This window comes from Anneissia japonica, unplaced genomic scaffold, assembly GCF_011630105.1.
Source record: "Anneissia japonica isolate Jap-2015-1 unplaced genomic scaffold, ASM1163010v1 scaffold287709_len1912824_cov184, whole genome shotgun sequence".
Classification (NCBI taxonomy): Eukaryota; Metazoa; Echinodermata; class Crinoidea; order Comatulida; family Comatulidae; genus Anneissia; species Anneissia japonica.
This window is the reverse complement of record NW_022751466.1, coordinates 318,093-329,427: the sequence shown is the minus strand read 5'-3', so window position 1 is coordinate 329,427 and position 11,335 is coordinate 318,093. Positions and strand designations below refer to the sequence as shown.

Sequence of the window (11,335 nt, the reverse complement as noted above, 5' to 3'; positions counted from 1 at the left end):
CCTATCCATTGGTAAGTTACAGGTAGCTCAACTTTCCTTATAATTACTACAGCTTTCAGGCTATGTTTGAATTTTGAATTTCGTCTCCTCGATGTTATCTTGGAATTCCGTCTTTCCAAGATAACATATCTTGGAAAGACGTCTTTCCAAGATACATTATCTTGGAATTCCGTCTTTCCAAGATAAATTATCTTGGAATTCCTTCTTTCCAAGATAAATTATCTCGGAAATCCGTCTTTCCGAGATAAATTATCTCGGAAAGACGTCTTAATAAATACTTATTCCATGTTTCCATGATAATTATCTTGGAAACTCGGAAACGCGGAAGGCCACTTTAAGCTTCCGTACTACATACCACCAGATGCAGAGAAAGTCAGAAGGAAGGAAATCAAGAACATTTTCCCAAGTGTGAATATACAGTTGCTTCTTCTTATAAAGATCTGATAATGCACTCGTTCACTATGGTACTCAACGACTGTCGGTTTGTATGAAAATGGTAACATAGCGAGTACAATTTAATTATACCACCAGCACGTTTTAGCGTATAGTTTATAGTTTGCATTATTGCAAAATTGGCTTGCTTGTGCAAATATCAATAATATGAATGGCTTTTTCATGTAAAATTCATCATAATAACATACCATTAAAGAAATTAATGTATCTATAATTCAATATTTGTTCATACTGTATATTAAACTTACCACCATTAAAAGTTGAATTATTTATTGATTATCTGCAAGAAGGCCTGTGCTAATACCAACGAATAAGAATAAATTGAAGGATCAAGGACATTAGTAACCTAAGAATAATAATCACTCAATTCAAGTTTTACTGGTATTTTAACGTTGCGGTGTTGCAGAATGAAATCATGTAAGCCCCATTGTAATTTTTTTATCTGTAACTTATTTATATTTAATCAATATTTTTATAGGCGGGGACAATGAACCTTCGAAATGAAGAAGTTAAAAAATAAATAAATAAAAATGAGTATGAGAGGGGAAATAAAAAGGATAGTATTGGTCAACCGAGTAATACTCTCTCAAACTAAACAATATACTTTTAACTTTTTGATAAATAATTTTCCTTTGTTATCTACCTTATACAATGATGCATCCAATTCAATGTCGATGTTGTAAATTGCTTTTTCCATTGGGAGTGACTATCAAAATGATTAAAAATTATCAAAGCAAAAGACGAAAAACATGTTTAGGAGAGCAGGACAAGTAAATAAAAAGTAGGCCTATCCTATGTCTTCTTCATTATTTGTATTACAAAGAGTGCATCATTGTCATCAGACTATCTAGAGACTCTACTGTCTAATGGTATGTGTTAACGTCGACTCCGTCTTAGAAAGCACCAGGATTAACCACACAACCATATCCTTTTATAAACCTCGAATTCCAAACATAATCAGTAAATCCTGTGCAATAAATAAAAATACATACATAATAAACTGATTAACAATTAAACACATGTTGCATAAATGAGGTCCCATGAAAAATTGTAATTTTTATGTTTATTTAAGAAAGAATAATGCTTCGTCGAACGACAAATCCAACTCCGCTCCATGTGAACGATAGATGACGAAACCAGTGTGACCACTGCTTGGGTATTTACCCAAGATCTTGGGTATTTTGACATGGTCTTGGGTTCTTGGGTATTCCGTTCAAATCCTTGGGTATTTTATTTTTACTAAGAAACTCTGTGTTTACCAGGGCCCACTCTTTGTCTTGAAGATTGGAATAAAGGCCCTACGTAGTACAGCTGAAATTATGCTTGTCATGTCGTCACCATAAGTAGCCACGCTCCCTCGGCTGAAGTGGTTCTATAGTTTTAAAAACAAGGTGGGGGGGGGGGGCTGGTAATCACACGGCATAACAAAATACAGTACCGTACAAACATAAGACAAAATAGTAAGTTAGCTAGTCTATGTCCCTGTTTTTGGTTTTTTGGTTTTTTTTAAATTAGGATCCCTGGAATATCACAATGCAAAAAGTAAATAAGTAATACATAGGCCTATAGCTTGTCTTATTATAGGGGTAGGGAGGCCGTAATCATAAAACAAAAAACAATAATTGTCTAATGAGGATAATACTACTTCACGGGATACTACAATAAAATACGGTCTATAAATTTTATGTTTATGTGTGAATGCTAAAGTTAAGATTTATCATTTTGTTTCATTGCTGTTAAACAAAATTGCCATGTCATAGGCCTAGAAAGGGATGACGGAAAGTTAATAATAATTAATGATATTAACTTTTCCCATGTCTGTATTGTAATTGCATAAAAGTTATTTATTAAATAATAATTCAGGACAATTCAGTAGCCAGGCATAGAGAGAGGGTCATATTCTGCATAGGCCTAGCTTAACGTGAAAGAAAATGATCGCCTAGTATCGTGTGACCGGGCAGGACTGGGCAATGGCTAGGTCTCCTAGTCATTCCGACATGTAGCCCAGGCTGAAGTGGTTGTATTTTAGCAACTCACATGTTCCCACCGGCGGCCAAACGTTTTAAAAAATTAAATTTCTATCACTTCCGCCGTGAACCTCACGGCGGAAGCGTAATTTCCACAGCGGAAGTTGTGATTTTGAAAGTGTGCCGTGGTTTTTAAAAGTGTGCGGTGAATTTTGAAAGCATACCGTGACTTTTTAAAGTGTGCCGTGTGGTTTCGAAAGTTGTTGCCGTGAATTTCGAAAATATGCCCGTGACATTTCAAAAGTTGTTGCCGTGACACTTATGGGCCATCGTAGAACAACCTCTGAATTTGCCAAGTAGCGAAGAATTCGTCGTTGGTAACCTCCTATGAGAAATTGTCTGGCTACACCATACATCGGATCCGTAGTTAATAGAAGGGAGGGAAATATTGCAGGGATTTCGTTATATTGTATACCTTGCATAGCTCCTTAATCACATGGCTTTCAAAATTTTTGCCCTGGTCGGAATGAATCCTATCCGGTACCCCATAGCAAACAAACCAATTATCTCAAAGAGCCCTCGCTATGCTTTTAGCCGATTGGTCCTTGCACGGAACAGAAGCTGCAAACTTAGAATACGCATCAGTTATGGCCAAGACATCTTCAAATCCTCCTCTACCTCTGTCCAGCTTAAGGAAGTCGATGGCTACCAACTCCAGTGGCCTGAAAGCAAGAAGATGACGTAACGGTGGCTTGATTGTTGGGGTTTGCGATTTACTAACTGTGCACCGGAAACATCTCTTGATATGGCTTTTCACATCTGTCTTGGCCCCTGGCCAGTAACACCTAGAGTAGCTGTCTCTTATACACATCTAGATGTGTATAAGAGACAGGTATTGTCCTCCATACATATTCCCGTAATAAACCCTATTAAAATTTCGTTAATAAAAATAAAAGCTGAAAGTCAAGCGATGGATGGCGTAATTTCAAAACAGGATTTGAGCATGAGGAAATAGTGTCAGAAATAATAATGGACAACAATAGTATTACGAATCCCAGCAGTCAGCAGCCTGTTGTTCAAATGCCAATTTCTTCCCCTAGTGGAGGATTGAATGTTTCAACGAGGCTACCAACAACACATACAATTCCACCTCAAGCCACACATCTTCTTGGACATGACTATGTTGCGGAAAATGCCGCATTTTCAACATCCGGAGTTAGGCCTAGCCTAGGCCCTAGGCGAGACTCTGTCGTCGGCGGAGCGACCAGTGATGTTGCGTCTACGGCGGTGCTTAGAGCCGCTGTTGTTGATACTACTCCTGGTAATCGCCACCCAACCCCAATGCAACAAAGTAATCAGCTCCCAAATGGAAACGTATTAAGTACCTCAAATCATCACACTTTGCAACAAATACCTGCGTCTCCCCAACAGATTCAGGTCAGTATTTTTTCTTTTTTTCTTTGAACACTTTTAATTTTATATATTTAATAGGGCTACCTAGGGCCTAGGCTAGGGCGTGGGCTAGGGCCAGGCTGACTAAGCTAGGCTAACTAGGCCTAGGCCTAATTAAGCCTCTTACTAAGCTAGGCTTAGGTGTAAGCTATGTACACTTTTATTGGTAGAATCTGATCAGATTTTTCTTAATATCATTGATTGGAAACTACATGAATATGATGACCTTGAAAATATGTGTGACAATATTTACTATGTAGGCTTAGTTAGGCCAGGATCTATATTGCTTGTTAATTTCTTACATCCTCTCTACCATTTACTTTAGTATGCATCAATATAAAATTATTTTCTTAACAATTACTATTTTTTATTAGAATCTTCAGCAACAAATGCATCATCACCATCAACTACAGCAGCATATGGCATTTCAACAGCAGCAGCAGCAGCTTCAGCAACAGCAACTGCAGCAGCAGCAACACCTGGACTTGGCTATACAGCTTCAAGCAGCTCATCGCCAGATTGCTCTGCAGCAACTACAAGCTCAGCAGTTACAACAATACCAGGCACAACATCAGGTGAGGTAATCAGTGGTGGATTTAGGGGTGGGGTTGGGAAGCAGCCAGCCAGCTCAAATTTTTTCAAAATTTAAGTAAATAATGATTCAAATTTAAGTCTGAGGTGTCATATCTGGCTATCTAGAGGTGCCATAATCATAAATTTCCTTACCTCGTGCCCCAACCATTGTGGAGCTGAGGTGGCCTAGCTACCCTCCATCTGTGAAAATCCTTCGCTGGGCCCCTTCTGTTTCAAATTCCTGGATCCGCCACTGATAATCAACAAGGTACTCAAGCTCTACGGAACATCCATAGTTGCTGCAGATATTTTGCCAAAATTATGGATGTATAGGAATACAGAAAATAGTGCGGCATTACCATTAGACCCATAAATCTGCCGACAGATTGCCACACTTGTATTCTCCCTCAGGTCTCCACTCACTTTGGCTGGATTTTGGTTACAACTAAAAGTTATTAGATTACTGAAATGATTTTTTAACCCAAGAAAAAAAAGATTAATCTTTATTCTCCTAGGTTTTGTAACATCTGTAATTTTAATGAACAATCCCGCAGGACAAGTCATTGGGTACTATGGAAATTGTCCGATTTATTATTAAAATTTTGAGACAAACATTAATGAGAAATTTTCACAAAGTTCAGGATTTAAATTGATGTTATCTTATTATATATACTGTATTATCTTGTGGATATGCAGTAGCAGTCAATTTGTTCACATTTTGAATGATTAAAAATAAAATATATATCTTTGCAAATGTTTATAGTTATAAATATATTATACAGTTGTTTCTTATCATGTCATATCAGACAAAAAAAGGTAACATTTTTGGAATTTCTAATAGTGAGATTTTGGTATAAAATGAGGCTAATACTTAAGATAGTACTTGCTAAATTAAACACATCTGTTTTATACAAATTCATATTTATTCCTTTGGATTTTGTTTGCCTCAGGTTCAGCAGGAAATGGGTCTGTCAAGACTTGCTCAAATACCAGCAGCTTATCCTGGAAGTGTAGCCTCATTCGTGTCCTCGATGGAGCAACACGCCCCTCCACAGCTATCACAATCTGACGTTCTACAAGGTCTGGAAGTGACAGACAATTTAATACCAGAAGATGTCAAGTCTGAGCCCTGGTATGGTGTCCTCAAGTATAGTTAATAGGAGCTTTCAATTGGTGTGTAGGACATAAGAAGTAATGACGTCAGTAAGAAGTAATCTGCGCATGCAAGAACGTTAAGTACTTGTTCTAGGGCGCAAAATGACCAAATCTACATTGTGCAGAGAACGTAGAATGGTTACGCTCAAATCGAAAGCTCCTAATGAATAAATGTGATGTGATTGAATTATTTATTATTGATTAACTGTTAAACACATCATTAGTTAACTAATGGTAGTTGCATGTACAGTATATTCTAATGGGCAGTAGATAAGATGCCCAACCACATATCTGAATATACTTTAAAAGAATGCATGATGTTATTCGGAGGAGTAGGTATAAAACAAAACAAATGCTTAGTAGCAAAAGAATATTCATGTCATTGGTTTGTACTTATTCTTACAAAATGTTTGCTTTTTTTCTATGTTGTTGATCAGTGTTGCAGATCAGATGGATAAATCCAGCATGACCTGGTTGAAAGCAGCCGAGGTAAGCAGGTTATCATCATCCATTAAAAATTCATCAATTATAACTAAATGTGGCTCTCCCTTTGAAACATCATCTTGTGATTGTGAAATATGCAACCATAGAGTATGAAATAAGATATCATTTGTCAAACAAAAAAAATAAAAAAATAAATGTTTGATAATTTGTAATATCATTTCATTTACTTCATAATTATTTCCAGGCAAATAACAAAATAAACCAGAACAGGCCTGATGTATCTTTTAAAATCACTTCAAACAGAAACAAAATGACATTTTTCATAAAGCACAAATTATGAATTGCACTAAAAGAAAAAGATGCATCCTTACAATTACAAATTTGAGGCATGCCATCCCAAAACCAGCATACTGTTGCTAATTGTAAAACTGAGTAATGTGGCACTATTGTCTACTTTAATACAGAGAATACGCTAATAGTAATAATTTTACTCATAACTTTGGCAATACAGTAGTCTAGTAAATGACCCATTTGAAGCTTATGAGGTGGAGAATGAGGGTATATTAAAAATTTGAAATCATCATCCTTGGGTGGTGGGCTCGCCGAACTAAAAGTGTGTAACAACATCTGAGACCTTTCCACTCTCTAGCAAGTTCTAAGTGCTGCCAACCGCCCGATGCACATCAAAGAAATCAAGCAACAGATACTGGGCCAAGGTTTGATCCAATCAAATGCAAGAACCAGCTTGGAGTCGATCCTGTACCGTGATGCTCAGAAGCCCAAAGCAAGGTTCACAAAAGTTGATGGACATCTTGGAATGTTTAAACTGTTGGTGAGTATATGGACAGACTGTAAAACAATAATTATATTGTGATATATGCATTAAATTTCTCTTAACAATTTTTGGCAAATTTATAGCAAATGTAAATTTTTTTTGTTGAAAAAGTCTCCAGAAGAGAAAAAATGGAGAAGCGAAAATTACCAAGTAACCAAGACAACACAAAAGAACCAACCAAAAGAGAGTGAGAACGAACGATATAGCAAACGTTTCCGAAAGCTCAGGAAAGTTGCAAAATCCATGATTTTTGTAAGTTTATCATTAGCTATACGTTTACAGTACCATGAGTTATATAATAAACTCACAATATTTCAACTATGCAATGCAACATCACATATTGAAATTTATGCTTGATTTAATGATTGATTTAATATTCCAGGAAAATGCAGCCCTATGTGATGAGATTTGCCGGACTGAAGAAAAAATTATACGAGTAATGGAAGAGCGGAAACTGCTTTTGAAACGAGTGCTCAAGCAGCAGGCTCTGAGACAAGCTAATGCACTGCACGCTGGCCAATCTATAAACACGTCTGTTAAAAACGCATCACCAGGGCCGTCGTCAGATATTAGTTCACGCTCACAAGACTCTGCCAGCAAGAAAGATGGAAAAATAAAGAATAAAAGCAAAAATAAACATAAGAAGGATAGAGATAAATCCAAGGACAGAAAACACATGAAAGGTTTGTCATTTTTTGTGTTTACAGCTAACAATAACATATGACACTAACATTTTATTACACATTTTTTTACGAGTGTATTTTGGCATTTCACTACAAATAATTTATATACTGTAGCACTTTATACCGAAGTCTCAAAGCGTAGCTCTAAAGTAAATTCCGTAGTATTTAGACACGGTTTTATTGTGCTTTTCCTCCATCTTTACAGACAAGAAAACCGAGTCTCGTTCTAAGACGAAAAAGTCAAATCCTTCAAGAAAACTCGTTCAGCCAATCACCTTAGATGCTTCAGGTACAAGTTTTTGAATAATATGTTTATTTATTTATTAAATTTTTAGGCTCAGGGCCAAGGATATGCCAATAGTGAACTTAATCAAGTGGCAATCCTTTCACAAGACAAACATATAAACAAGATGCTTTACATAAACTAAGCCTCATTACGAGTCTTAGGGAGTGGATCATGTTATCGTGACAGGAATTGAACTTAGGACCCTGGGATTGGGAATCTTTAACCACCAAGTTCATCAACTTCATTCATAATAATTATTTCTCAAGATATTTTATTCATATCTTATATTAACTTCCTATTTTATTTCTATAAACCTAGGGAGGCCAGTATTTCCAATCGTCCTCGGTGACCTTACAGTCCATAGTCTGGGTGACGTTATCATCGATCGTCCAGGATTTCACTCAGACAAGTACATATACCCCGTAGGCTACTGTAGTTCACGGACATTTGTGAGTGTCAAGGATCCAGATGTTATGTGTCTGTACACATGCAAGATACTTGATGGTGTAACAGGACCAAGAGTGAGTCTTGGTAATTGTTTGACAGTTGCCTTGGTGATTTTTAATTACTGATTTATTGAACTGATTTATGAATTGATTGAAAATTGCAAATCAATTCAATTCAATTCAATTCAATTCAATTCAATTTCAATTCAATTTCAATTCAATTCAATTTTCAATTCAATTCAATTCAATTCAATTCAATTTCAATTCAAGTCAAATACAGGTCTCCTTACAATTAAAGACCAATTTTGGGAGCGTGGTTTCCATGGTCTCTAATTAGAATAATAAATATAACAGGCATTTGTTAATTTGGGATCACAGGAAGGTGGTCTTGAATTGGAGAGGTCTATAATTTGAGGGAGTATTGTATAAAGAATAAGTTTGAAATCATGATGAAAGCTGTTGGGTGACATAATGTGTGCCCAGTCCAGACTATCAAATTTTATTTGATAAAAACATGTGAAAACCTTAAATATGGTCATGACGTCATCATACAACCATGCACATCATCAGACGACCATGCACATCATGATTATATATGGGCATACAACAGTTTTTTAATCAAATAAAGCTCTTCTTCATTGCGAGTCCAACAGCATGGGCAAGCCAAATGCTTGTTAAACTTAACACCAGGCTTAGGCCCCTCACACTCGGCGCAGCAAGCTTTGCTACGAGTGATCGACATGGTACGAAACACAAAAAAAAAAACTCAAGTGCCCTTTATTAAAACTTTAAAAAGATATAGTAAACAAAGGAAATCCAGTCTTCTGAATACAGTCCTGCTTCTTCTGTTTTCTTCTGTTCAATTTCAACACTCGTTGAATCGCTTGGGTGTGGATGAGGGTGTGGGCGCAGTCACGTGCTGGGACAATCAGTCAGTTCTATTTTTGTCGTAGGGGTGTTCTTTAAGGAACAATGGCAATTAGTCAGTGTATCTCACTCATAGACTACCAACATCACTTCTGATTTGTGAACTTTGATCGTGTGGAGAGAGCTTTACAGACCTGCTAGTGTAATGTAACATTAGTTAATTACTGTATACTAAATACTGTATGCAATAAATGTGTTTGTTTTATAGTTTGAAATTGTGTCTGATGACAAACCTGGTGTTACTTTTGAAGCCAATTCAGCATCTCTAGCACATGCAGCACTATTGAAGGCCGTTAACAATGCATGGTACGTTTTAATATTTTACAGATATAACAGTTTTTTAGACATTATTTCATGGAAAACTACTGAAGGGTTTGACTGTTTCTTTTAACCATAGAGGGTGTCCCTTCCAGTGTATCCTATGAAGAGGGCTGATATACAGGGGCCCTCTTAAATAAATGAAATAACACAGTGCTGTTATCAGCCAAGTCTCTTTATGAGGCTTATCGAGTGGAGAAAAACTCCTACTGTCACAGGAATTGAACCCAAGACCCTGGGATTAGAAGGCAGGCACCTAACCACTAAGCTATTCAACTCCACTTCCTGAAATAGCAGCTTTCTATTCTGCATGGTTTTGTTTAATTATACAGGAATAATTGTTATATTATATATCTTATATATTGTGTACCTGATATCTAAACATACCTATTTCTACTTGTTTCTATAGTGGCAGGGAAGTCGTCTCAGAATCCAAAGGTAGTGGACCAGCTTTCTTCGGTTTCTCGAAACCCACCATCCAGAATCTCATCCAAAGTTCACCTGGGCCACGTAAATACACCAACTACAAGTGGATGAAGTTTGACATCTGCAAACAGGATGAACGGTCATCGGTCTTTGACCAAAGCATGCGAGATCCCGCCATCAATTTCCAGGCGTATCAAAACGCAAGGAGGAAAAGTGCCCCCAGCGAAATAAATCTAAGGAATCTTTTGACAGACTTTAATCCTTCCATTTTACTAGACTCTAGACTCCTTAGTAGTACAGCCACAACATCCACATGATAAGTACTGTATACCTGCTCGCTTCCGAAAATACACAGTTCATGAGACAAAATATTACACGAGACAAAATTAAGACAAGAGCAAAATATCACATGGACTATAAGCCGTCTAGACTATCAAATATTATTTTAAAAAAAACATGACATGCCTAAATTTGGTCAAGATGACATTACATCATGACCATATATAGACATGTCATGACTATATAAGGGCTTACAACAGTTTTTTGATTTAAATTCTAGCTCAATGATTAATAATACAGCAGTTATGTTTATAATAAATATATGTTGCTTGGGAAAAGATATGTAAATAGATGGACAGTGAAGACACACAGGAAGCCACAAGCAAAGCCAATGTCAGCATGTACTGTACACACATCAATGATAAATATGCCTGGGGTAATGCATGTTTTTCTTATTAAGCCTTGTCTAGAATATTTGACAAAAACATGCGATATGCTTAAATATGGTCACGATAACATTATGACCATATATAGGCTTATCATTATCATACAAACTTTTCTTGCACAATGCACATTCCCATGTGCAGCTACAGCAGGGGGTGCTAGCTAAGTTTTTTCTAGCATAGTATGCTTCAAGTGGAACAGTTTCTCTCATTTGAATCAAGTACAAGTGAGCATTATGTTTTGTAGTAAGTCTACGGCTGCTATTATTGTATTATGTAAATATTTGGCATGGAATTAAAATATTTTAATACAGAAATTTGTATGTACAGTACCTCTTGTATCTATTTTTTAAAACATTTGTATGCAATACATGTACCTTTGTTGACATGGTTTGAAACACACCAAAGCCGACAATGCTCATCAGATGTTTCAACTGATATACAGTAGCGCCTATTACAGCCTGTCCAGGCTGTCCAATTTTATTTGACAAAAACTGGGGATATTCCAAACTATGGTCATGATTACATCACGTCGTGACTATGTATGGGCATACAACTTTTTTTTGAAAAATAAAATTTAAGTCTAGACAGGGCTTAAGGAAATAAACTACTTCAATCAATGCCACAAAAAAAAAAAAAATGTGCAAA

The 11,335-nt window shown here is 36.5% G+C and overlaps 2 protein-coding genes across 2 annotated transcripts in view; one reads left to right on the top strand and one right to left on the bottom strand.

Annotated features, from left to right (window-relative positions):
• LOC117121683 (fibrinogen-like protein A) overlaps window positions 1–1,233 on the bottom strand; it is a 7,987-nt gene extending 6,754 nt beyond the window's left edge. Inside the window, exon 1 of the mRNA XM_033266961.1 lies at window positions 356–1,233. Coding sequence (XP_033122852.1) covers window positions 356–503 — 148 coding nt within the window. The 5' untranslated portion in view covers window positions 504–1,233. The remainder of the gene's footprint in view (window positions 1–355) is intronic.
• Window positions 1,234–3,342: 2,109 nt separating this feature from the next.
• LOC117121664 (general transcriptional corepressor CYC8-like) lies at window positions 3,343–11,010 on the top strand. The gene is made up of 11 exons (XM_033266917.1): window positions 3,343–3,857; window positions 4,247–4,447; window positions 5,396–5,577; window positions 6,038–6,089; window positions 6,694–6,876; window positions 6,991–7,131; window positions 7,262–7,562; window positions 7,768–7,851; window positions 8,167–8,369; window positions 9,430–9,527; window positions 9,949–11,010. Exons 1-11 carry the CDS (start codon window positions 3,450–3,452, stop codon window positions 10,280–10,282), a joined length of 2,187 nt encoding a protein of 728 aa, XP_033122808.1. The 5' UTR covers window positions 3,343–3,449; the 3' UTR covers window positions 10,283–11,010.
• Window positions 11,011–11,335: the final 325 nt, after the last annotated feature.